The 27904-nt window shown below is 43.4% G+C and overlaps 2 protein-coding genes and 1 long non-coding RNA gene across 4 annotated transcripts in view; 2 read left to right on the top strand and 1 right to left on the bottom strand.

The window, feature by feature from the left end:
• gpc3 (glypican 3) overlaps window positions 1–7052 on the top strand; it is a 127632-nt gene extending 120580 nt beyond the window's left edge. For both annotated transcript variants that reach the window (XM_005719482.2, XM_005719480.2), the window contains one exon: window positions 5398–7052. In XM_005719482.2, coding sequence (XP_005719539.1) covers window positions 5398–5573 — 176 coding nt within the window. In that variant the 3' untranslated portion in view covers window positions 5574–7052. The remainder of the gene's footprint in view (window positions 1–5397) is intronic.
• Window positions 5537–11072, bottom strand: LOC102194356 (uncharacterized). The gene is made up of 3 exons (XR_311381.1): window positions 10566–11072; window positions 9236–9378; window positions 5537–5599 (listed from the first exon to the last, which is right to left on the bottom strand). It is a non-coding gene; the product is annotated as an uncharacterized LOC102194356 (long non-coding RNA).
• A 10-nt stretch (window positions 11073–11082) lies between these two features.
• The window catches only part of gpc4 (glypican 4), a 32295-nt gene continuing 15473 nt past the window's right edge, over window positions 11083–27904 (top strand). Inside the window, exon 1 of the mRNA XM_005719483.1 lies at window positions 11083–11475. Coding sequence (XP_005719540.1) covers window positions 11325–11475 — 151 coding nt within the window. The 5' untranslated portion in view covers window positions 11083–11324. The remainder of the gene's footprint in view (window positions 11476–27904) is intronic.

Raw genomic sequence — 27904 nt, 5'->3', positions numbered from 1 at the left:
AGGTAGCAGGGGTACGCTAGCAAGGTGGCGTCTTTTTGCAGAGGCTCTGAATGGATGAGCAGGAGGGGGGCTGTGTTCTGCCGAAAGCCACCAGGCCCCACATTGGTCACATTAATCACAGTCTGGACTGTGGCTCTATTTATATCCAGGAGTTATTCATCTATTTGCCTAATTGTCCCTGTCTGTCCGCTGTCCAGGTTCCTCCTCAAAAGGGGGAAAAGAATCTGGATTACTTGTGTCTGTGTTCTCCTCTCAGTCACTTTCACTTACTTGCTGCACACAGGCACAGGTGTTCATCACTAATTATACCAGGATATTATTAGTCCCAGCCCTGCGCAGGAGTGTAAGGGATCTAAGTTTGCATAGTGTTCAGTCCCCGTTGGGTTGTTTTTAAATCCTGCAGAACAAGGCCCCTCTGTGGTGCTGCTCATGTCAAAGTGTTTAAACTAGCAAGAAAAGGCCCTCTCTCTCCCCTCCCTCCCTGGCTTTAGGGATTTTTTTCAGAGCCTGAGATTTTTCCCTTTTTTTCACTCGCATTATTGCCGTTGTAAAGCAACACCAACACAATGCTCTCCCACTTTGTCTCCGGCTTTTTCACAACCACACATAGGGACGGGCGTGCGCGCACACCCCACTCAATCATCCCCGCACAACTCCACAAATGCAAACGCGCATGCAAACGGCCCCCCCACCACCCCCGTCCGAGACCCCGCCCGAGACCCTGCCCTCCCTCTTACCCACAGTGTATATAAAAGCTGTATCAAATTGCACCTTGAGCTTAATTGGCTCGGCAGTACAGTGCGCCGCTGTCGACAGTGACAAATCGTTCTTTCAGAGCCCCAGAGAATGCCTGCCCACTGCCATGTCAGAGGACACAGGAGGAGGAAAAAAAGTCAATTGTCCCCTGGCCGCCATTCAAATGATGTCGTAACGGCAAAGAAATTTGTAGGAGATGCATTTCGAAGCTCTGGAGTGCATTTACAGTGCTGTGCAAAAATCTTGAGCCACTCATTTCTTTGCATTTTGCTAGAACAATAGGAAGTGTGCAAACATACATGGAAGTAGACTATATGTAAAGCACCAACAGAGTTTATACAATTCTAATGAGCTTGAAAGTTTATTCTTCAACACAGCCAGGACTCTCTTAGTCAGGGTTTCTTCTCATTTCCTTCAGGACACAAAGTGCGTAACGTCAAGATATGCCAAGGTGTCAGCTAATAGCTCTTTGGGAATCACCTTGTTGATGTAAAAAAAAAAAAAAGATTTTGCCACAGGCTGCTAATAACGAAGTGGCTAAAGGTGCAGTTTGAAACAGGTTATTTGTAAGTTGTCTGCTGAGTTAGGAGTCGTTTTTATGCTTGAACTGGAGTGTATTTCTCTGTTCAAGATGGTGCCTGAGTGTGTAGGAGCCTGAGGCGCTACACAGTTAGGCGGTTTGTTGTGTTTTTACTCAAGTAAAGCAGGGCGAAGCTTTCATCAGATTCCTGACTGCTCCCTGTGATCACACAGCGGCTCAGATCAGCCACTTCCTCCTGCTGGATCGCTGCCGTGAGGGGGAACAGTACACAGATCAGATGAGACAGCTAATTCAATTAGGAGCAATGTGTTATTTTTAGGAGCTCAGATGTGACCGTGCGGTATGAGTGTGTGTGAGGATGAGAATGTATGCACAACCATCAGGAGTGTGTGGGAGGAAGCTATGTCAGAAGTCCACCTGCGCACATGTGTGTGTGTTTGTGTCTGGTTTAACAGAGGGCGGCTCAACTCATAGCTCGCATTCCTAACTGTACTGCTGCTTTATTACTGATATCCTCCTGGCCTCCCTAATAGCTCACCCTTTATATTTCAGCCTTTCTCACAGCTTTTTGCCAGACAAAGTAGCACAGAATATTTCACACAAAGGGAGGGTGATCTGCTCGGTGTCAGGGGGGAAACAGATGTGGATGCAGTGCAGCAAGAGAGCAGTAAGCAACATCAGAGCAGCAGGTAGCCAAGGAGTCACTGCAGCACGCAAAACAGATGGAGAAAAATAGGAAAAGAGATTATCTTTCTCTGACTCACATCCACAAAATAGTGACACTAAGCCCCAAGCAGCCCCATTGGAGCAAATGAGTTACCTGCGTTGCCTCAGGGCATCATTACAGTATCTGCAGAGGGAGAGATGAAAGTGAAAAATAACAGTATGCCTTAAATGGAAGCTTTCACCAGAGGCAAACAGTGCATAAACCTCGCACAACTCTAATTTTCTCCATATTATCCCTGGTGCGCTCGCAGTGCATGTGCGATACAATAAACCCTGAGCGTTAGCTGATTCTGATGGACTCCAAGGTCCAAGCCACATCAGATGTGTTTTAGAAGCCGGATCCATCAGTTAATGAACACTGATCCCCGCTGGCTCAGATGGCTTTTTCACTTGACTGCCCACTGGTGCGTTATCTGTTCTTTTTTAACTTTTTTTTTCCAAACATTTATGCTTGGTTGCAGACCTGTAAAAATTATGAAAATTAATAGCATACTTTCTATCACTTCCTCACCCTAATCACTTATTTATCAGCAATAACAGCACAGTAACTTATTGTTGCTCAAGTGTGTAAGCAGGTATTTCCTAGGCTAAACCGCTAACAGATGTGTTTCTGCCCCAGTAAACATGTAAATACAGGTTAGCTTAGCAATGACAAATACAGCGGCAACAATCCTGTGATGGCACCCTGGTACTGAGAAAACAGCAGGGACAAAAAGTCTTTTTTCAAGGTCAAGACGAACCTAGATATTCTTTTTTTATATTATTTTATTTTTAATCTCACATGAGAAATAATGAAATAAATAAAAAGATTCCAGTTTATCTCCACAAATGTTTTTCTCCTAAATATGTCAACTCTCTCCTTTATATATGTGTGTGTATATACGTATATATATATATATATAGTGTGTGTGTGTGTGTGTGTGTGTGTGTGTGTGTGTGTGTGTGTGTGTGTGTGTGTGTGAATTCTCATAGCAACAACATAGCAACCATACTTCCTGTGCTCTCATCAGCACTACGTTCATATACAGTGCTGAGCACAAAACTGCTACTTGGCAATGACAGTGCATCTTCAAGGGAAAAAAATGCACAGTCTGCATGAAAGAGTTAATGCAGCAATAAGAAAAGGTGACAACTTTCCACTGGAAACAAAAGTTTGCATTTCCAGAACAAAAAGCTGAATGAAAAACAAAGCAGCACTCAATAACGGGAGAGATTACATTTCAATATACCTTTGTAAAAAAACAAAACAACCAAAAGGGCATATCAGATAGTTAAAATGGTAACTGATACACAATAATAACATTTCACAATCTGTAAAAAAAAAAAAAAAAAAAAGGGGGGGGGAAGCAGACCATTTGACAGAAGATTAACATAATCATAGAAGAAGAATGATGAGAGGAAAACATTACAGCTCATTTGGTTGCCACATGATACTGATGAGACAATCTAATTACAGGTTGTATTCTGTGTCTTCATCTGTGTGATTTCTCTCTGACAGTACTGAATATTGACTGTCTGAATACAGCAATTGTTTGTTCTGTGTGGAAGAGAATTTTGGGATATATTAAATTTAGTAAACATGTAAAAGTTTAACCATTTTATGAGATTTTTGAGATGCATTTTATACTCACATGACTGTCATATGTGCTTCTGATGATGGCTCATTTTGCTTTTTTGGGTAGGAATATTTAAGCTATATATAACTTTTTTTCTCATGTAAAGCACTCAGTCATTTTTACATGTAGTAAGTAGAAATATGCAACTTCCTTGAAGATAATAAGTAATTACCTTTGGAAGAAAGGGGAGAAAAAAACATCACTGTAGATTTATTTGATGAAAAGTATGTTTTTATTCTTTTGGCTAGAGTTAGTAACACTGGTGCTGACTTCAACTGGGGATAGTTGGTCAGCAGAAGGAACGATCTGAGGATTGTGTCCATCCCATTGGCACGCCTCCCATAGAGAAAGCACAGCCGGATGACCAGCCCGTTTTCACTCCCGAGGCGTAATATACTGACGATTTCTCAAGTCCTGAGGCGGAAGGTCTCCACTTTGGTGGCTGCAGGATTTCGTCTCTGCATTTTGCAGATGTGGTTCTGTTGGCTTCATTAGTGGATAATCTCAACCTTGCACTTGTACAGTTTGCTGCCAAGTGTGAAGCAGCAGAAACAGCTGAATTAGCAACTCAAACTCTGCCGCAGATATTTTGGTCCATCTTGACATGGTAGCCTCACACAATTGCTGCAGAATTTTTTAAGCTGCACATCCATGATGCAAATCTCCCATTCCACCACATCCAAAAGATGCTCTATTGGACTGAGATCTAGTGACTGTGAAGGCCATTTGGATACAGTGAGCTAACTGTCATGTTCAACAGACCGGTTTGAGATTACTTGATTTTTATGATGTGCATTATCCTGCTGGAAGAATCCAAAAGAAAATACTGAACCTAACTGAGTACTGATACTGACATAAACAGTTGATACACGGCAGGATGGATCCATGTGTTCATGACCTTTACACCAAATTCTGACCCTACCATCCAAATATCACAGCATTAATCGAGATTCATCAGACCGACAACATTTTTCCAACCTTTCATCGTTTGGTTTTTGTGAATCTGTGTAAATTGTAGCCTCGTTTTCCTGTCAGGAAATGACAGGAAAGTGAGACCAGTGTGGTCTTCTGCTTGAAGTGTTGTGATGTGTTCTGTGTTCAGAGATGCCCTTCTGCATACCTTGGTTGTAACAAGTGGATATTTGAGTTACTGTTGACTTCCTATCAGCCTGAAGCAGTCTGCTCATTCTCCTCTGACACCCAGAACACCCAGAGAGCTGCTGCTCACTGGGTGTTATCTCCTTTTTACTGTTTACAGTAAACCCTAGAGATGGTTGTGAGGGAAAATACCAGTATATATGAAGAACAACAATATGAAGGGTTGTTGCCGTAGTCTTGTTTTAACTAAAATGTCAGTTAAATTGTGACAGATGATTCACATTAAGTTTTCGACATGACCTTAGGCGGCTTTTGTGGTTTTTCACTTTAATTTTTTGTTTTTCAGCATCTCACCACATTTCAGCACTTGCTATCAGCAAAATTTATGTCTGTATGATTCAGCACGTGTTTACAACAATAACATGCAACATCTGGTTATATGAGCAGCTTGGGTTTCTCCCAATGTAACATTGTTTTTACAGCTGTGTCAGATATCATGCAGAAAGATGACAGACATGTGTTTTTCAGCTTTTGTGGCAGCCTTTATTTCTAATTGCCTCTTCTTTTTCCTGCTTCTCTCATATTTTTCATTCTTTCACCTTCCTTCATTATCTTCTGTCCATCTCCTCCGTCTCTGACTCCGTCTGTCTCCCTCCTTAGACCTTTCTGATAACCTGGCAATGGATGACTTCACCTTCCAGGAGCAGCTGTTAACCCCTCGTTTGGCTACAGCTGGGATGGGAGGCGTCTCCTCACTCGCGGCTCCACTGTGGAGGAGCTACCTAGTTCCAATCCTCTCCTTGATGCTCAGTCTGTTCCCGGTCTATCCCCACTGACCCATGCATTCCCATCACCTCTTCCCCTAGGATTCAGTACAAAATGTGTGGAATGTGACAAACCTTTTTTGGAATTCTTGTTCCTGATATAAAGTTTAGTGGCTCAGCAGAGGACACATGAACAACAGAAAATGCTACATTTCTCTTTATCTGTCTGAACAAGAACCTGTTCAACCTGTGTTCTTAACAAACCTATTAAAGCACATTAGACGCCATTGTGTAAATTAGAAAGTTGCCCACTGGTCCGCTGCCACAATGGTTATTTCAACTTTTGCGTCCTGTTGCCTCACCTCTGTTCTCACACTCACTTCTTATGTAATGTAACAAAGTGATGGAGAGACTCATTTTTAGACATATAAAGGACCTAGCACACAACGGGCCTTTTAAAAAAATAAATAAATAAATGCTCCCGCTCAGTCTGTACTGAGTCACAGCCCAGCAGGTACAAACTGGAAGAAGACGAAATCAGCTGCTGTCATTTTCCTTCGTGGCAGAGCATGACCTCCTGCCAGGGCTGGACTTTATCTGGTCAGTTTTAGTGAGCTCCTTCCCCCTGAATGATGCAATGAATCACTTATTTAAACATGCACTGTTCCTTAAAATGCTCTGCTACTACTCACCCTTCTCTCTGATTGTTTATGTCGTAGTGATAGCTAAATTATTACCGACTGCTTCCTTCACACTCCCACCATCACTGTTTGCTCTGTTTTGTAAAGCTGGTGCACTTTTTTTTAGAAACAGTAACAGCCCTATAATAAAAAAAAGGATCCAAGGGCTATCATTCGAATATAAGTCTCCAAAGTCAGCCTGATAACTGTACAGGTGTATGTTTCTCTGTGTTGGTGACATGTTTACATTAACGTGTTTATTTACAATACTGGCATTTTGTTTTTTTCTGGACTAATTATTGGCCGGATTGTGAAGCCTTGCTGCAGTTTCTAGCTTACTCTTTAGCACTGTGCATAAAGCGATCATTAATGTGAAATATAAATATGTATAAAAACGTGTACATTAATTTTGTTATGTTGCACTGGTCTCATACATTTCCAAGGATGGCCTCTGTATTTAATCTTTTTTTTCTGTGCTTTTTGAGTTAAAAGCAAAAGTGAGATTCTTATTGTTTCATTTGTTTGGTTTTTTAACATGGTGCTGCTGCTACCACACAGCTGACTCCACAGCTGCGAGTGCTGAGTCTGCCCATGGCCCACTGTTTGACTTGTCATGTCAGGAAAAGCACAGGTGTACAGCTAAGTCATATCAGCGATCGAGCATGCCGACTACCAGGGTCCTGGCAGTGGAATGCCTAAACAAAGTGCAGGCCTAAATTATTTGACTAGCGCCACCTGATTTTTGTCTCCTATGGCCAGTTACAAGACCCCTGGCCAGTGTCCCACCTAGGAGTCATAAGAAATAATGATGTGTTTGTTTTTCTCTCAATTGAATGTCGATGGGGAAAATACATTGTAAAATAAACTCAATCTGTTTTGATGTTTTGTGCCTGTGGCAATGTGTTTTTAAGCTAAGATATTAGCATCGCAATTAGCATTAGCGTATTCAGCTAAGCATTTAGCAATGAAGCAAGAAATGAAGATTAAGACACGAAGGGGGTGGAAATATGCTTAGCTGCTAACACTAAGCATATTTCAGTGGTATGAGTGTAACAGGAAAAGTACTACACACTAGTTTAGTATAAAAAGTGCTGAATGAATGTGTGGGCACTTTAAGTGCTTTGAACAATAAGAATGGATAGAGCTACTACAAGGATAAGAAGTAGAGCTAGCAAAAATGCTGACTGTGTAAGCTAGCAGACTTTTTAGTGTCACAGCTCTATCATTAAGACCCAAGAATCTGATGGATTTGCTATTCCATCCGTCTGCACAGTCACAATATGCTAACCTCCAGTTCTACTCTAGCTTCTATGAATGTGTGTGAATGTTAGATAGGTAAAGAATGCAGCAAGATGTAAAAAGTGCTTGGTGTGGTCAGGTAGAGTAGAAAAGCACTATATAAGAACCACTTGCTGTGTGGACAAGCATGGATGAACTTGATGGATGTTAGTTCGCTACTGTTAATAAACTCAAATAACATTAAAAAGTGTCTTTCTGCTCCAGGCGAGCACTCCCATGACTTCTTTGTTGACTGAACATTATGTTGGCAGGTCAAAAGTCATTCACTTGTGATTAGTTGAGGCAAAAGAAAACACCCCCTTCCAGGAATAAACTGATTGACATGGATGTAGTGTCAGGCTGAATGAATTAAGTAAAATTAAGTTGCAGATTAACTTGATTGTCAGGCTTGTTTTACGTGAGAGTAATGGCAGAATGAGCAAATGTTTGGACTAAAAGCTACCAACAGCTCAATGCTAAGTTGTTGGAGGAAAGTGGAAAAACAACCCCAAAAACATGAAGTGAAAGATTCCAACTCACAGATTTGGCTTTTTGGGTATGGAATAATCCTTAAAATGCCATGAAAAACAAGGATTAAATGGATGGCACGCTGCTGCGATTACAAATTGCACACACAATGTTCCAGGCATATATATTACTTTCTGTGCTTTTCGCTACTGATCCACTTCAAAGCGAGTCATGAATCATGAAATTTATGTGTTTCTGGACTGCACTCGTTGCTCTGAGTCCTCAAAGCAGCACGTGGATTATGTGTTTTTTCTTTGGATCTGTATTTTCTCACTCCCAGCAGATTATGAACTACTGTCCTCGCTGTCCCTCTCTGTGGGGCTTCTCTCTATTGACCCAGTCTGTTAACCTCCTGAGCTTAATTTAACCAGGTAGCTATACTCATCCACAACCCAGCAGTGAACCAGGGTTCATTAGTCCCAAGTGTTTGTGTTTCGTCTCCATTATTAAAGCCTGTCTTCTTCCCTAACAAGGCCAATCACTCACAGCTCCGCAGATAACACGCCTGTCACAGCAAACGCACTTCAAAATCCCATTTCTGTGTCCCCGATTCTCTGCTGTAACTTTTCACACCCACACACCCTCTGCTCGGCAGTGCTAGATAAAAACGCCATTATTATCCAGCTGTGCCTTTCTCTCCTGAGCTGCAGCTTTTAAGATGTAAACGGGAGGCTGATTATAAGGAGATGAGCAAACGCCGGCTGCAGAGAGAGCAGCAGCTAGCCCGGGATGGAGGGGGAGGGGGGAGTATACTCTGAATGCTAATGTGAGGCTGGAGAATGGGCATACAGGCCCATTGAGATGCAGAGTCCATGTGTTTTCTTAGGGTAATATTGGGGCAATGTTGGAACAGCCTGCATTATGAGAGTGAAAGGTCAATGTGATGTTAGTCAGCAGGAACAGTGAGAATTGCTGACTATTAGGAATTGTTGCATTTTCTGCCTGAGTGATTGACTCCCCTATGAATATGTATTTCAGCCCTTTTTTCATGGCCACACAAAGATGTTCGGGCTTGTGTACCTTCACGAGCCAGAGGGGTCATTAAACACTGCATATAAATTAAAATAACAATGTACTTCAGGTGCTCAAAAGTGCACGGCCACATCCCCGCCCACCCCCCAAAGTCCAGTCCAATTTTTACCAAGCTGGATGTTGAAATTCCTTCGCTGCAGAGACAGGCCTGAGACATGTCATGTCGCTCAAAGCTCATTCACGTCTAATTACCATGGCACTGGACCATTTTCTTACCTTTTGTTGGCCCGCTGAGAGGAGCGCCGGGCCCACGCTCTCCCATGCATACACAGCTCCAGCATCCTCCTCCTTCTCCTGCTCCTCAGCAGCCCCTGGCTTCCCCTGCAGCAGCCGCAGTCACACAGAATGAGTGGAGCCGCCTGAGGAATGTGGACACAAAAGGAGGAATGTCATTTTGCTGATCGCTAACCCCCCCGCACCCTCCCCAAACCAACGGACATGTGCACAAGTCCGGGCATTTTTAAATGCAGGGGGTACAAAAATCTTGTCAATGCTACTTTTGGCATAAAAAAGACTGTAGTGCACCTCATCCTTGCTGAAATTGAGCAAATAGTGCAGCTTCTGATTGTGAATTGAATTATTTTTCTCCTTTTTTTTGAGGGTTCTGGTGTTTTAAGAGGTTGACACTTTGAATTTTTCACATGCTTAATCTTTTCAGTGCTAAATAAACTCAGATTGTTTTTTTCTTTCCTCTTTTCTTGCCGGCGTTGCGAGATGGACAAAGGTTAGAGGCAAAGAACAGCATGACAACACCAGCAGACAGACGCCAACAAAGTGCAGCTTAAAAAACTAAAACATGACAGGAGGACGCATCATTTCAAACATGTCCAGCAGCTTTTTGTCTAAACAAAAAAAGCATTCTTCCTCATTTCATCTCAGTGAGCATCTGCTTTTCACTGATTTATACATCTCCCATTAGATGCGAGTGCAATCTCAGTCCACCTCTACAGCCTGCTACCATGTTTCCAGCAAGCTGCTTACTGTTGTTTACAGCACTATATGACAGGCAGCTGGATGTGCGAAGCACAGCTGCCCCATTGCTAACACAGGACAGCCCGATCGTGTTTGTGTAAGGAGCGGGCCCTGTCATTTTTTTTGACTCCTTGTTACAGAAACACTGGCCACGGTTTCACCCACCCATTTTAAACAAACTCTAATGTACTGGACTCAAATAAAAGCGTCTGGGTGAAGACTTAAAAGACTTCACACTGGTCTCTGGTCCCCACCTTGGATAAGATGTGGTTACAAAATGTCCTGGTTATCATTCAAGTCCTTGGGGTGGCCTAGAAACAGAGATAAAAATGGTTTATTGTCACTAATATCTGTTAAGACTGTGTGTGTAAGCCTGTTTGACTCCAAGGACTTTTATCTACTCTTATCTCAACACTAACAGCAAAAAAGAAAAAAAAACTGATAAGAAATCCCTGCTCAAAGCAGAGGTCAGACTTGGATCTTCTGTGAAAGAGATCTGTGATTTTGAGCACTTTTGCATATCTAAATGAGTCTTTTCTTTATGTCATGTGGGCCAGTAATAGGTCATACCCACATGTTATGCCACCGTGTAGCTCCACCCTCAGCTCCAGTCCTGATTTTCAAGCGCGGCTTCCTCCAGTCTAAACATTAAAGTGGGAGAGAGCTCCTGGGTTGGTTGGAAGCCCCTGCTCCACGCTCCACCCCTGGTGTTCCTGATCTCCAGGTCTTTGTCCCCCGGAACTTGCTCTCACTCCTGGGTGTCCACCAGGGCTTTTTCTGCTCGCATCTGGATCCCAGTACAACCTGCAAGCGGTCCAGCGTCCTCTTCCACTGAAACCCTCGGCCTCCTCCGATTCGGAAAAGAAAAGAGAAGAAGACTGAAGAAACCCAAATTTTTCCCGATAACTTCCCACAGCCTGCTCTCCTCCCGTGGTTTTTACTTTTCGTCGAAACTCTGAAGCAGTAGTGAGACTGTGGTTGTTGCTTTCAGTCTCAAAGAAAAAAAAAAGTTTTTTCATGTTTTAACCCCGTTGTTTTGTCGCGTCTTTGTGTGTTTTTCATTTGAGTCTGGAACTCGACACTTAACCTGTAGTTGTGAAACGTCCGACGTGAACGGTGTTTTTTCGGTGTCTTTTCTGCTCTCCCGGCCTCTGCTGCTGTGAATGAAGTATCTGTTGAGCCGAAGAAATCAGCGCGTCTCCATGAGGAAACTCGACCGTGGACTCGCTGAAACTTTGTCCTAGCCGTGCACACACTCACACCTGAGCGACTTTAACATTTTTGCGGTTTTCGCTGTTAGGCTTCTTATTTTTCTGTCTTCGCCTGGCCCAAAATGAAGAGTTTGTTGGCGCTGTGTGTCGTGTGGACGGTGGCTGTGGTGTCGGGGACTGAGGAGCAAAAGTTGAACAACTGTAATGAAGTTCGTGCTGCCTACAGCTCCAAAGGCTTCAACGTTAACGACGTCCCCAGCAAAGGAGTCAACGGTGAGACCCATTTTTATTTATATGTGTATATACAAATATATCTCAAGTTTAACCTTAAAACCCAATGGGTTCTAAAGTAGGGAGCGGGGACCCCCGGTGGGTCTTGCAGAGGTTTCCGGGTGGTCCTAGCTAAGAGAACTTTTTAAGCTAGCAAAGTTAGCTTGAAGAGTTTAGCTTCAAATCTGTGAAATTAACTCCAATATTTCAATCCAAACCTGACATTTAGACATCTTTTAACCACACTCATGTTTTCCATTTTAGCCAAAAACTACCTAACTGCTTTTTGACACTGCCACAAATAACAACCTCTACAGCAAATGATTAAACGGTCACTTTTGTAAATGGACATTTAGTGCTTATTCCAGATTTGATATAGAGGCGTTGTTAATCATACTGACATGCTGCTTTTTTCATTTTCTTTTGGTCTGTGTTTTTCCTCAATTATTAAGTAGCAATGAAACATTTGGGAATGCATTCTTTTGGCTTAGTGCTGCTGGCAACACTTCACTGCTCCAGTGTGTAAACAGAGTCATCATTTAGGAAATACTTGTAGGTAATTCATAACAATAAAGAGCTATAATCAACACACAGGCTCTGTTCCACACAGAAAGAACCCAGGCCCATGTTTATTTCCAAGCTTCCTCAGTAGAGACCCCCATGGCTGTGAAGCACAGGCCGCCGGCAGCGATTTAGTAAACATTCCTCTGCATTGTGGAAAAAAGAGCTTATGGATTTTTCTTTCTCTCCAGGCTTGGCTGAATTATTTTTAATTTTATTTGTTTATCTCCCAAATCCACCTCCAGACCAGTCACAGGATGCAGAGTGCTAAGTAATAATGGAAGCAGACATGTTAATAATCAGAGAGGCAAAAAGGCAAATCAATGATGCTAATCATGAGATAAGCCCAAGCAATGGAAACTTTCCTTGAAGGAGGGGGGTGGGGGCGTTTACAGTAAATCCTTGAGGGCAACAAGGGGAGGGGTTGGGGGGTTGAAATTCCTATGTGCCCTGCATACTTTCACCCACCCCTCACTGCCACTCATTTCCTTTTAATTTTAATGGCACTTAAAATAAATACGCAACATTTGGTGAAGTTAGGTTTGCCAGTTTTGGAGTGGCTTCAGCATGGTGTATGACAGTATAGAAGTAAGTCATCTGGGGGGAAGCTTAGGTCTTGTTTCCCACTTGGGGAAAAAAATACATATGTAGGTTTTGGCCCTCATAAAGAGCTTAATTAGCAGAAAGGCTATTTTTACAACTTGGATAACTGTTTTTGGCGAAGTGCTCACAGCATTATTCCATCTGACTACGTGAGCCAATGTGCATATGTTCTCTTTATTATCATAAAGCCCTTTATGAGTTCTCGTTTGCATACTAAGAGGATGTTCAGATCAGCTTTTTTATTTTGGGGCCACAATGGCTCATTAGAATTTGAGTTGGGTGTAGCTGTCAAAGAGACAGAAATTTGATCCCAAGTTTCACACAAGTCTCAGTCTTTTTTTAATAAGGTTTGTGTGGGGTTTTTGCTTCTGTCTTTGTGATAGTAAATGTCATTAGGAGTACCGCAACACGTCTGTCTCGGTCAGATTTTATTGTCTTGCATCCCTGGGTTTGAAAGGATGTGAATGAAAGCTTGTCCAGGTTTGTGTGCTACATACACACATGTGGCTTTTCCTTACAATAGTTTGCTGGTGTATGTCTGGGTTTTTAGGCAGGGCTGACCTCAATGAGCGGCTTTTTGTCGCTGATAGAGACTGAGATGATAGACACCCCCCCCCCACACACACACACACCACACTGAATCTGAATAAAGCAACTGTTTTACTATTACTGTGTGGCAAAGTTGACATGCTTTAAAAATAATGCACAATCTCAGCCAGTTGTCACAGGACAAGTTCTTGAAATGTTTACGTCCTCCGATATGTGCGTCACAAATCAGTTTCGTGGAATATGAGTCTTATAGAGATTGACAGACCACGTGACTTTCGCGCATTGCATGCCGGTAACTCGTGGCAAAACAATCCAAGTACCTACATCAAATGCAAGCATTTGCAGCACCGCAAACGTTCATTCTTCGGTTCCAATAAATTCTTGCTTTTTCTTTGTCCCCCAAAAAGGTATGTACAAAACGAAGGAGAACAATGCCGGTCCGTACAAAGACAGACTTGATGAAAAGTCAAAGAAAAGATACGAGGAAAAAAATGAAACCAGTGAAAGTGTCAGACCCTTACGAGCACACAGAGGGACAAAATACGTTAGCGTGCTGCCCAACTTCACCACGCTCATATTTATAATTATACGGTTCTTGGAGTGAGTGCATACACTCGTGAAGTTTAGTAACTTCAGGTCACTGCAACAAGCCCAGGTACAGTTTACCGACGGATGGGTACAGGACCTTGAAATGCACCGTGTAGAACGAAAGACCATCGTACCTATCATAAGTTTACCAGTCTCACAAATCGTCTTCATAAATACACATTCGTTAACAGTTTATTAATAGGACCTTTGAGCTCAATGGTAATTAATTAGTAGTAGAAATAATTTCTGGTAGCATTACAGAAATGTAGCAGTGACAATAATATTGTATGCTGTAATCGTACTGGGCAATTAGTGATACAAAACAACTGTTTTATCCTGTGAATAAAAGTATATGTTTTTGTCAATGTACCATGGCAATAACAGAAGCAAAACGCAATATTGTGTCAGGACAATTCACTATTTATGCACAATAAATAAAGGACCATAGCGCGACAATTTCTGTTCAGCGCCAGACTTGCTTGTAACCTATATCACTAATTATGTTATGAAAATGACGTATTAACTACTACAAAACTCTGACCTTTGTGTAAATGCTTGGAGCAGGCTAACCTGTGAGCTGGAGTGTTCTGGGATGTTATATTTGGTCTTTGAATGGCTGCAATCCAGGCCATCCGTCGCCTCTTTGTTACTTCGGAAACATGGCTCGAACAATTTCTCTTCAACGACGTAATCCGATAACAACCAATCTCTTTACCCGTCGGCTTTCCGTGGCTGTCATGCGACCGGCTATTGCAGTTAATAATACAACAGCTTCTTGCCATTTTTTGTTTCTTTTTATCGCTGTGTAACTGATTTCAATTGAAAGCCTGCGTGCGCTAGTACCTCTTGCCACGAGTTCCCAGAATTCTTTGCGGTTTTACCCCTGAGTGACGTCACATTTTCAATCTCTATTGGTGGGATTCAAAACTTGCCTTTTGTAACCGCAAGTATCTTGTGTTATTGTTGGCAGCACGGAGATATGAATGTTTGTTACCATTAAAATTACTGTCAGCCTGAGCTGAAGCCAGACTTGAGATTCAGTAAAGATGTTTTAATGCCGTAAAACTGAAATGGAAACCCTGCTTTGCTGTAGACAGAATTAAGTGGTGCAGAGGAAGAGCAGGCTCACTCGGTAAATTCCTTTCTGATCCCATAGTATCAGTCGTTTACCACTCACGTGAAAACGGTTCAAGCCCCGTTTCCAAGGTTCCTGTCTTATGGATGATGATTTGTTTATGTCCCGTGGTTGGATACTTCACTGAAATGGGAAATAAATTCGATTTACTCCCTTAATGATGACAGATAAATAATGCTGGTAATCGCACAGGATGTAAATGGTGGTTTTGCTGTCTGACTATATCTGCTAATAATAGTTTAGTTCCCTTTACAGTTGTATTTGATACTGTGATAAATTGTTAACAGCATTTCCTGCAAAGCTGTAACAGGACCATCTCTTTAGTGGTTTGGGCCATGTCAAAGGCTACCCAAAGCAGGGTCAGACTTCACGCTTCATTTAAAAGAGTGGGGGGGTAAATCTGTTTTGATTTACTCTGGCTGTCAGGCTTCATATCATGCTTCAGGTATGAGACAATAGCAGAGTTCAAAGAAAGGAGGGTCGTTTTCCCTCCTTTCAGTGCGCGGAACATCCTCTGCTCATAATCAGCTCAGTGCATTATGGCTGAAACTTAAGGCGTGCATGACCTCAGTGCGTTGGCCTCTCAGTAAGCTCGAGACATTCTGCAGTCTCACATTGTAAGGGCTACCCCCCTCCCTTAGCTGGTGGCAGCACGCCCCACATCATTACAGTTTGGGGAAATGGCAGGTTGTGCTGCTGCAGCGACATTCTGCAGATAAGATAAGAGCAGGAAACTGTGGCGAACACACACGGTCTGCAAGTTTTTATGGTGCAACAACCAATATTGGAGTGGCTCTGCTCACTAGAGTAGTGCCCCAGCATTTTGCGCTTGTAATAATTAACCAATAACGAACCCATCAAGTGTCTCAAGGTCAGACTCGTAAAACCAACTGGCAAGTGTTGTCATTAAGAATCACTTCCACAGTTTTATAAAGTGTTATTGCTTCCAAGAAAAAGAAACTGTGGGAAACGTCAGTGCAAAAGTTTTGTTGGCACTGTCAAATATAACACCCACCCGCCCCCTAAAAAATAAAGGTTCCTGCTTATACTTTTGTCTTCTATGGTTAAAATCACATGCCACAGTGTGCATTGCCAAAAGTCAACAAACCTGACTTCTCATAGCAAAGTGTTACCAGTCCAAACATCAAAAATGCTTGTAGAAACCGACCTTGCATCTCTTGCATGGCAAAGAGTTGGAGGAATGCAACATCAAGGGTCCCACAGGGACACAAGACATTGAGTTAATGAATTAATTGGTTTTAAAATGTAAGACATAGGAAGTTGGATTTTTCTAAACATTGTTAGAAAACATTGTTAAAAAAGCAGAACACATATTTTATATTGTGGTCTGGATGCTAGTTGGCAATGACGCAGGGAAGGGCGAATTCAAAGAAAATTGGCTATGCAACAAATATTCTGTGGCATGGCTGCAAAATGTGAAACATTAAAACAAATGTGAAACACGAAGTTTTGTTTGAGGCTCTGCAGGCTGGGAGTGAAGACAAGGCGGCTCACAGCAAGTTTACATTAGCATCATTAGCTAAGAAGGTGTTTGTCTTAATGTTCTTTTTTTTTTAATCCTTAATCTTTGCTTTGTTAGATTTTCAGACCCTTCCCCCCAGAGGCAACATGTTTTTTTGTTTACTTTGAGAATATTGTAGGTCCCCAACTGATTGAAATGTAGTCTACTTAATTAAAGGTTTTTCCTCCCATGGCAGAAGAAGCTCAGGCAGGCCGTATAAATACATAGCTATTTGGCTTTCAGGTCTCACATATGGAACTGCAGGCTGCATCCTTTGAAAGATGCATTTGCTGTGAAATGCTTCATTTGTTCTTTCCTGAATGGTACATTAGAGAAGTACATGCTTTTAAGTCTCAGTTATTTATTTATATATTTTTTTTAATCGGGTATGGAGGGATCAGATGGATTCAGGTGGTGTGCCAATCAAGTAACTGTCTGTAGGCCCACCCATAGGTGTGGTTACAGCCAACAGAAAATTCACACATCTAAATCTGACTCATAGCATTTACGAAGAACCACTTATAGCTCTTTAAAGCCACATTCTTGCTTGGATCTAGACTTGGTGAGCCTAAAAAGTAATTTAAATGCATTATACACCTATCTAGGTGTGAGTCTAATAAAAACCTTATGTTAAGTGTGCTGTTTTGCCCCAGGAGGAATAAGCTGCGTAAACATTAATATGTGAATGATTAGTTTGAAAATGTGTGCAGGTTGGGATTACATAAACAGTCCTGCATTGAAGTCCCCCCCCAAATATTAACCCTGCTTAGTTAAGGGCTAATATTTGTAAAATGAAATGCATTCATCCGGCTTCATTACTGACGTGTGTTGCCTTCATTTGGTTGCATGAGGATGTAAAGATCTTCTGTATTTGTGACTAATCGTTGATGCTGAACACAAGAGTTCCAAATCATGTGGGCTCAAGTTCATGACAGCAGCTTTTGGTTGCTGCTGATCAAATGCAGTCATAATATAACGGTTCCTGTTGCTGTCTGCAGTGAATTTGTAACATCTTTTGCCTTACTGTTTGACTCGCCTTGGGGATAATTGAGTTTATATATCATGAGGATGAGGTCTTGTGAATCGGTGAGGGGTTTGGGGGGGAAGTGTTATCCCGGCTGTGAGTTTGAGCACCCAGATGGGGCCAAAGGAGGAAGGGAGGGTGGCTACAGGTGCCTGCCAGCTCTTATCAGTTTCCTGCTATCGCGGTGTGGCAGCTCTGAGATCAGGGGTTCTCATGGTATCCCGTTCCTAAGCACATCAGCATATCACAGTGTATAAAAATATTCAGGCTGAGCACAGAAGCGGCTTGGGAGTGCTGACGAAAGTACCTGGTTTTGTTGTTGCGTGGTTCTTGGGAATTCAGGCCTGTTTTAGTCTTTGGGTAAGAACCACCTTCAACAACTCTGGAATGTTAAGTTTGTCTCTTATGCTCATTTAGTATGCTGCAAGTGTAGCATCAGTTCAATAGCTGTGTGTGTGCGCGTCGACTCGACGTCCTTAATTCCAACGCTTTGCATCCTTTGCTTTGGTCCCCACAACCCCCAAATGGCCAAGTGAGCGACAGATCAGTGGGGGGTGGATGCTCTGTGTGGGAACAATTGATTACCCCCTTTTTGGGCCGGCCTGCCTCCCCCCTCCTCACCACATTCCACACCGGACCACCAAGACCTGCACACAGGAGTCCCGGAGCTGGGAACACACGGCAACAAAGAGAGCACTGGAGGGACTGACTGAGGCATGCAGAGAAAGGGAGAGATTTGACTGACAGGACAGTTTTGTACCCGAGTCCACTTGAATATCCACAAGTGGTGGGCTAGACGGGAGCCAGAGAGTGGTTGGGAATGTGTGACACAGGCTCATTGAATCCAGGGAGGCAACTGGATGCATGTGAATCATCCTCGGTTGGCCATATAGGCCGTGTACAAGTCGACATCTAGCCTGCTCCGCTTAGTAAATCCCTCTGAGTGCACGTGCCTGTCAAGCACAATACAAGGTTTTAAACAAGCGCCTCACAGTACATTTTTGGCACTGCAGGCCACAGTTGAACACAACTGTATCATTTGGCGGCTCTTGCCCTCATGCAAACTGTGGGGAATCCTGATCTGGCCTTGCGGTTTTCCGTATTTTGATTTGAGAGAGATGACACCCCCCCCCCCCAAAAAAAGAAAAAAAAAACCTCCTTGTTAACACATCCTGTTTGCTCGCTGTTTAAAAAGAAAAAAACGAAAGAGTCGACTGTGCCTCTTCTCTCCCGACTGACACATCAGATCATTTTCTTCTCCCGCCGCTCGCTGTTTTGCAGCTCCTCTGGGAGGTTTTGTTTCACTGCTAGTCTTTCCCTTTTCTCCCCTTCCTGTTCTTTCTCTTCAGTCAGAAGTGGTTCACTGGCACTTTCCTGCCTTGCAGCCCACCTAGCTCCTGTCTAGTCTCCTTTTACCACTGTTGTTCACTTGACCTGAAAGGGTTTGATTATGTGAACGCCAAAAGTAAGCCACATTTCTTGTTATAGCTTTGCACACGCTTCTGATGGTTAGGGAGGCACCAGTAAGACGTTTCCCAGTATGAAAATATGTTTAAAAATTTGGCTTTGACATGAAATGATGCTTTTAAACCCACAAGCTGAGGAAGTATCTGCTCTGAAACACACAAAAATGTTGTCTGTGTATCAAGACAAGCACTTTAGGCTAGTTTTGGTGTGCTGTCAGATCACTTGAATACCTGCTCTGTATGCTTTTGGGTTGTTTTATCACAGCTACTCCCTCACAACCTCAGCCTGTCTCTGCCAGTTGACTCCAGGCTTCTAAGCTGCTGCTTCTGCCACTTTTTTTGTCCTGATATTTGAGCTGCCGTTTTGCTGACCACTTGGTGACACCCGGCCAGCTGTGAGGAGTGTGGTACAGGGTCGCTAGCGCTGATCTCTAACTGCAGGGGTGGAGTGCGACACCCCCCACCTCCTTGCCTGTTGCATCGTGTCTCCAATCACTCACTCAAGTCATCTCACCACGTAGCGTGGAGTGTGGTTAAGATGTAGGTGTAACTCGACCAAGGTTAATTGATTTCCTCTGAAGCCCCAGCGGGCTTGATGCCCCGTGTTGATAGTCATGATCGTCATTAGGATTTGTGTGACCACCAGAGGCCTGTGCGGTTGGGGAAAGCTGTGAGGGAGCGAAGCCAGGGACTTGCCTGGGTGTTTGGGCTGAAACCCCAGTGCTGGGTGCAGGCCAGAGGAGCTGTAATCCTTGCTAATTACTCCCAAGGCCTGCATCAAGACTCCCACTGACATGGCAGTCAGTCACTTAGCTCAACTTTCCAAACTGCAGTTAGCTTAATAGGTTTCCTAATATTTACCTATTCTCTCTCCTTGTGCGCTGCTCACTCTTGGATTTATTTTCATATAAATTATATTGTTTGAGATCAAAAAGCTCTCTTGTTTTTCTTGCGTAAGCATCCCCCAAAAAAAGCAATAGTCAGATTTTTGGCTGCTCGACATAGCTTTGTGAACTTGATAAGTTTGCACCACGATAAAAGTAGGTTTTGAAAAGATGAAGGAGACAGCGGCAGATGTTCTTCTGGTTGAGGCCGGGTAAAGGAGCGTGATAAAAAACATACACATAAAAGGATCGAATGCTTTGCTAAGTGATGGCTGCAAATCATTTGGTCAGTGTGTGCTTTGTGGGCAGAAAAATTACTCGTTATGTGGGAATGTGAGACGGCGCGCCAGTGGTTGAAATATTGTGAATGACTGAAACAGCAAGTAGCTTTGATTTATCGACCCATTCGGTGCACATCGTCGTGAACAGACTGAGCCATCCATGACTGAGAACCATTAAAGCATTGTACCCCAAGGTTTAGTCTTTCCGCTCCTTTTGACAGTCGGCAGTGAGTGCTTCTCTTCCCAACGCCTCTGTTGGGTGTCTAGTTTCGTAAGGCCCAACAGGTATATCAGAATCTTTGTTGCCCCCCCCCCCCCTTGTAGCTTTGAGCTTCCAGAAACTTGATCTCGTACCTGACCTCATTCTGCCTGGGGGGGCTTCGCCGGGCCCCGTCCTGCCTCAACATCTGGTGGACTTCAGCTGCTTTTTGAGGTCTGTTATAAACATTGTCAAAGAGCTCCTAGTCCTTAGGAGTGGTTCGTTGGGTTTTACTACCAACAATGAAATGTATTGTTTGCATGTCAGGTCTTTTAAGAGCCCTCGTATGTTTCGAAAAATTAGAATTTTTTTTGAGTGGCAGGGTGTTAATTTGGGTTTTGCGACTTGCACAGGGCACACATAAAGGCCACAAACTGGTTTAAGCTTTCTCCATATATTCTACTGCATAGCTCTCATGCGTTGTGTGTGAAGCACATCTATTTGCAAGCTTAACGGTAGTCCATTTCTCTGACAGCACAACAGTGTTTGCGCAGGGTCCCCTGGTAAAGCACTTGGCGTTAAGTAAAGAGTGTTTTTCATCTTCTCCTTTAAAGTCTGTTTTCATTTGTGTGCCATGAGTCAGTGGAAAGATGGAGGGCTGGTGTATAGGGACAAGCCAGGAACGTCTTTTGTGCCTCCTCCCCCCCCTCTTGCTCTTCCCTTGTGATAATCACGCTGTGCTGTAACTTGTTCTCTCCATTTGTCTGCAAACTCTGTCTGCTTGTCTCTGCAAATCTTCAGCGTAACAGTCTCGCTCTCTCTCGCTGTAACTGCGTCACATTTCCTCGCACGCGTGTACACGCAAACACTGAAAGACTAAAGCGGCAAGGTGGAATCTGTAGTTGAAGCCATGGGTCTAATACTTCAAATCTGCGGCTCATCAAAGGAAGCATCACCTGAGAGATAGATGTGGGGAAGGTTAAAAGATTAGACCAGTTGTTAACGTGAATCCAACGCGTGCTGATAGATGGTGCAGTTGTTGAGGAAGATTCCCAGCAGAGTGATGGTAGGAAGGAATGTTTCTTGATTTACTCGCAAGTGTTTAGTGTTGTCTTTTCTTTTATGTACGAATCTGTTCTCTGTGCATTACTTGACACAGATGCGTCAAAAACCAGCTGGCTAAGCGGAGCTGAGTAGCAGTCACCCCACTGAACCGGGGCTGATTTATGGACGGGAGGTTTTCAGAAAGTAAAACATGTTGCAGAAAGTTTGTGCGGCGCACACTATGAAAGTACCCCAAGCTAAATCATATCCTGAACCAAACCACTTCTGTTTGAACTATGAATTCCCCATAACTATGTTAATATGAATTATGGCTTCAAGCGCCCTCGTGGTTAGAGGCTAAGCTCGCAGTTGTGTTGGAGGCCTGACCTTTCTGTCTATAATCTAATTTCAGGGCAGTTATGACCGTGGTTTGACCTGCGTGCTTCTTTCTGGGCCGAATGTTGAACCGTTTTATTCTAATTTAAGAGCATTTAATTTAAAATGGGCATTTTAAGCACTAATGCCTGAACCCGTTTAATCCACATGCACAGTCTTTAATCAGAACATATAGCTGTTTTGCATGCATTGGTCAGGGATTCAAGCAGGTTTTGCTTGAACAGATGTGCATATAAAGTCCAGCAGGTGAACTTGCAGAGCAGTTGCGGAACAGCGGCTGGAATTTGGTTTGACTTGTTAAATGCACTTGGGGAAGTTAAGAAGCGAGCTGAAGTCCTGACAAAGCAGTGACCTGGGAAGTGGTGTAGGCAGGGAGCTTTTGTGTGGGGAGACAAAGCCGGAGATGCAGGGCTGGGATGGGAGAAGGGGGGAGAAAAAAAAAAAAAGGCCGAACCAGAGGCCAGGGCAGTGTTGAGGAATCTCCCCAGGGGCTTCTGGGTAAATGTTCATGGATGACAGCGTTTTGGAATGTTCACAAATGGAGAGTTTTAATTGGCCCGAGCCCCCGACTGGTTTAGTAATCAGAAATGGACTCTGGTGGCGAAGGGCTCCGATTTATGGATCCTAGTGTGAGGTTTGTTTGTTAGGTTGAGAGCCATTAAGAGAACAACTCGCAAGCTGGACAAAATCTTGCCGATTTTAGCGCAGATAAAGCCTTAAATGTGACATTTCTTCACTCTAAATTGGAGCTGGGCCGTGCTCTGTTTTTCTGCTGAGATGGCAGGAGGCATCTACTGCTTTTGTTTTTGTTTTTTAATAAAACAAAAAACAGTAGATGCACTTTAGGATTTTAATGATTTTTTTGCTCTTGCACCGCAGCAGTAGCCACATTTTTATTTTTTTCCCCTCCTCACACTGATGCCACGTGACAAGTACATTTTGGCAGTTTGGTGTTTTCACAGCTGTGCGGTGGAAGAGATTTTAATTCTTGATTTATTTAAGGAAACATCATTTTGCACAGTTATTATCCAAAGCTCTGTGGCTGCCTGCATAGCTCTGAATATTCACTCCAGAGAGTACTCCGCTAAACCTCAACTTCCTCCCTCACAAATGGATGGTGAACATTGTTCTAAGTGGAGTAAATCTTTCACGTCACAGGCGGTGTTCGAGTTTCCCAAGCTCGACACTAGTGATCAACTTCCTCTGTGACTGTAGTCTGCATTAACCTCCAAGGCTGAAACAACATCGGTGCCTTGACTCATCATGTGAACGATGGTCGCTTTATGGTCAGCTGACTAACAGACTCAGAGTTGTCGTTACTCGACATCTTGTTAACCTGCTGTGAGTGAAATCAAAGCTTCCCGATAAGATGAACAAGAAGGCGGTCCTTCAGACGATGCTTGGCAACAATGAGCTAACCTGCAGTGTGATGCTGAGTGTTATGTCATGCGGTCAGCCTGAGATGGTTGTTGGGTTCTTTTCCTGCTATAAAGGTGAAAAACAAATCTCTAAAACTTACACGAATAATCCTCAAAGTTAAAAAATAATAATTGTTTACAGCCCTGCTATAGAGACAACTATCATTGTTATTGGACATATTCAGTAACGGATCAACAAAACACAGTTTAGTGTATGGTCTAGAAGTATTGTAGCACATGCAGTTTTTGTCTAGGATGAAAAACTTCATGAAGATGGTGATCCTGCTGAGGGAAAACCTTTTGTTCCAGGCACGTTTTCTGTTTTTGCAGATGTTTGGATTTAAGTTTGAAATGACCGTCGTAAAAGATTTTACCGCTAACTTAAATTTTTAAAGCCATTGCCCACTTCACTTGCATCCTTTACAAGCTAGAGGGTAGTTACGAGAGCTGTGTGTGAGTGAGTCATAGGTTAGCTGGAGCCTGTCTCCAAAAACTGCCACTCCCTGTGAGGAGCCACAGCTCTACAGCATGTGTTGTAGTGTCTTCTTTAGAGCAGATGTCCGGGTCAGTGGTGCTGTGGTGTGTTTGTACAGCAGACGGGATTTCTGTGCAGACACTTGACTTGACACACAGCTTATGATCAGCTGTGTTCGTTAGCTTTGCTTCTATGCAGGCGCTGACGACACCGCTTGAGTAGAACGACACGTTAAACAATCGTTTCTTGTCCATCAAGAGCAGAATTTGTTGGTTCGGTTATTCTTAACTTCACAAACAATGGATACAGGGCAGCATTTCTACCCACCATTTTGTTGAGGCTTGTGACTTCAGACTCAGAATTCCCCTCCCAGCACATTCAGAATCTCTTGGACGTCCCTAATGGTGCGGGACCCAAAAAGCATTATTGGTTTGGCCAAAGCTGCCATAAACTTGTCATTACTCTATTTTTGTAAGGGCTGAAGTGTAGAAAAGGAGTAGGTGGAAATATCGCCCTGCCCTGATGATCTCCATATGAACAGCCCAGTCTCTAATAATGGTTTCCGCTTACAGCATAATGTTGCTGAACATTTTCTCCCTTTGCGGTAATTCAGCTGAAGCTCAGTATGTATTTAGGATATTAGAGTGTGCGTTTAATGTTGCTTTATTTCTTCTTCTTTTCTTCTTCTTCTTTGTTCTTCTTTTTCTTTCTTCTTCTTTTCCCAGTTGCTGAATGTGATGGTAGTGGTGTTTAAGCTTAAAAAGGGGGCACACTTTTCAAGTTGATATCTGAACAGTAATTACTTTAACGTAATGGTCACCTTGCAGACATGAGTAGGTTGACTCCTCAGAAGGGAGCAAGGAAAATGTGGATGTGGAAAGTGAACCAGAGACACTTCTCCCTCCCTCCCTGAACTAGTGCTGGCATGATGCCCTTCAGCAAGTCTGCGGTTGTACTGAGTAGCAGGCAGTGAGTGTTTGTTATAACCCCCCCCCCCCCCCCTTCCAAGCTGTAAACAAGGTTTGAGTAAGGCTTGGTTAAAGAATTTCTTGAAAAGCACTTATCCTAGCTGTACTGTGAAAAATCACGGGATAAAGTAACACTAGACTGAAGTCATGGCAGACACTGAATCGCTAAGCCCTGCACAGAAAACATTCATTCCATCATTTTGCATAGCTGTGAGGGTGTAATTTCAAAATACTCACTTCCCAAAGTAATTAGTGAAAGCTGACTTAAAAAGCGAAGCATTTTTTAGTCTGTACTGAGTTATTTAGTTCTGCATTAAGCGCAGAATTATTAGAATTCTTTTGAACATTACATTAGCTGAGAAAACTAATGGATCAGTGACGAATGAGCGAATGAGTCAAAGGATTTCTTAAAACCCGGATACAGACGACAACTTTAGGCTTCTTGGAGATGAAAGGGAGGAAGAGAGGGAGACAAAAAGAACGGGCTGATTTGACAACATGTTGCAACAGGAAAGAATCTAAGAAGGGAATGAGTTGGAGGGGGGAATGCTATGATTTTATGTTTTTGGAAGGGATATGCGCAGCTGTTTGCTTATTTTTTCATCTCTTTCTCCTCATTTAAATCAATCCACAATTTATTCTGCCCTTAACGTCATGCTTGTGCGTAAAATATCACACCTTTTTTAAACGAGCGGTGACGTCGACCTGCTCCGCTGCAGGTTTGGTTCACGTGATTGTGCCTGACAGGATGTGGCGCAAGAAAAGAAAGTTGCCCAACAAATGGCACCAATCTCTTAACCCCCTCGGGAAAATTGCACCGCAGACAGAGGTGAGAAGCAAAAGGAGAATGTTATGGCTGAAGGGTGTTCAAATTTACAACAACGTGTGTGAGTAACGCTCAGCAGACTAGCAGCACTCTCCCTTTTACAGGACCGAGCATAATATGTGAATTAATAGTGAACCTTTGCATTCACGGGTGTTGTTTTTCATTTTTCTTTCTCGTACTTCACTCGGCTGGGAATGTTTGAATCTTTTGTTTTATATATTGAGCATTCACACATAAATCAGAGCGACTTGGAAGGCGCCCGCACATTTTTGGTGTTTCGAAGTGAGATTTCCCAGCTTTCGCCATCTCAAACGACCTGCATTCCACTGGGACTGAAGTGTGTGTTTGTGTATATACACGAGCTTTAAGCTGCATTTATCATTTTAATTATTTACAAATGTTGATGGTCGTGTGAAAGCTCGGTGTTATGGTTCAGTCACAGATGACTAGGCTCCAATTAGTGACAGAGCGCTGTGTATGGTTCGTGACATGCTGCACCCTGTGGCCTCCTCCACACCTCTCTTTGCAGTTTTAACAATTGTAGTGTGTGCCCGTTAAGTAGTCCTTTTTATATGTTGTCTGTTCCCGTGTCTCTTAATTGCCTGTACTTGTGAGGATTTTTACAATTTTTGTTTGGGTGGATATGTGTGTTGGCAGCGTTATTATTGGAGTGATTGGGGTTTGAGGCATGACTAACTGTGTGTGTGGTGGATGTGCTGGCTAGCGGACAGGGAGGGAGAGGAGGGGTCAGAGGACAGGACCTCTCTCAGAGGAGTCGCTGTTAACCCCTGACCTCGCTGGTTAAGCCTGCAGGGTGGTGGCGGGCGAGGCGGCAGCGGGGGGCACTTTGAGGTCCGTCTGGTTCAGGGGCACATGATGGCAGGCAGAGGGGGTGGCGAGGTGTCTAATCTGGTTTTTGTCTGTAAGGCGTTTTCACCTCCCCCACCATCCTTCCTCTGAGAACAAAGTTTGAGAGGCAGGACAATGTCAAAGGGAAGTGACTTATTTTATGAGCCATTTAAAGGGGATGGTGGTCGCTCCCCCCTCAACAGCCACAAAGGAAAGGCCAGAGAGGCAGCAAAGAGCCCATGAATGCCACGACACAGTCGCATGTTTGTTTACAAGATGCTACTCTCTCGTTTTCCCTGCCATAAATTGCAGTTTTCCCTCTTCTAAGTGACACTTGAACAATGCTCTGTCACTGTGTCTTATTACATCTTAAAGTACTTGGGGAAACTGGAGGGGATGACGGAGGCCCCTCAAAGGAACTCCATCAGGCAACTCGTCGCACAAAGACTATTCATGCTAGTGCTGGTGGAGAAATGACTGATGCATCAACTGACAAAGCTTTTTCCTTTTTTCCCTGCAATGGTGAGGCAGAAACATGTCAGTGGGATGTTGATTTTTATAAGCTCTAACTGTTCGTTTTTGCTGCGCGCTCTTTTTGTTCCAGCGGGTGCCGTTTCTCTCCCAGCGGTTTGAGCAATTGGCTGCCAAAATGTTTTCACAAAGTATGCATTAGCTAAGATTCTTCAGTTTTCAGAGACCTAATCCTTTGAGCTAACAATGTGACATTTGTACAGACATTCCTGTGAAATATTGACCATCTCACTTTTATTTGTGTACTTTGGTAACTTCGTCTATTTTCCACATGGATATAGCCCTTTTGATTGTACGCCTGCGCTGTGGGCAAGCAGGGGGCCCTGCTCGAGGAGAGACTGGATGGTTGTTTCACCTAAAAGTTCAGCCTGTGTGTGTGTGTTTGTGTGTGTTTGTGTGTGTCTGGGTACCTCCAATCAGGCTCCTCATACAAAGAGCCATGTGTTGAGCGGTGATGTGATGTGTGAATATGTTTAGGTATGGGGTGCCAACTGTGCCTGGGTATGTGTGAGAGGTAGGTGCATATGTTTAAAGGAACAAGGGGGATGAGTTTGAGGAGAAGGGGTGACTTGAGGCTTATTTGGACTCAATCCCAGACAGAGGCGTCCAGTTTATGGCGCCAGGGTGCATCCCTCCCTCTGGTGCCCCGTTTAGACGATTGCACTGCTGAGAGTCACGTCTGACCCTTAAGTTTCATTATTTTTAAGTTCTAGGTGCTTATTCAAACATGCTAGGAACTATGATATGTTTGATTCACTGTGCTGAAGAAAATCTTGGTGTGTGTGCGTGTGTGTGCGCGTGCGTGTGTGCGTGTGTGCGCGCGCATGCGCAATCTTTTTATGCTGTGCCGCCAAGAAAAATCACCAAAAGTCGGGCCCTGTTTGCTAATAGAATTCAATGGGCGTCTTCTATTACATTTACAGCAGTAATGAAAGCAGCCTCAAGATGTCACAGAGAAACACATCCACATTGTCAGGGTTGTCATAGCAACGCATTAAACATTTGAAGATAACACAAGGTGGGGGAAAAATCCCAGTCATATGCTTTGATTTTAATGTAATCAAACCAGTTTCAACAGGCAGAACCTCAGCTGCAGCAGAGCAGCTTCCCTGT

This window comes from Pundamilia nyererei, unplaced genomic scaffold, assembly GCF_000239375.1.
Source record: "Pundamilia nyererei isolate P.nyererei 1_Seehausen unplaced genomic scaffold, PunNye1.0 scaffold00001, whole genome shotgun sequence".
Classification (NCBI taxonomy): domain Eukaryota; kingdom Metazoa; phylum Chordata; class Actinopteri; order Cichliformes; family Cichlidae; genus Pundamilia; species Pundamilia nyererei.
Note: the sequence above shows the minus strand (reverse complement) of the source record. Positions and strands in the feature narration are given on the sequence as shown.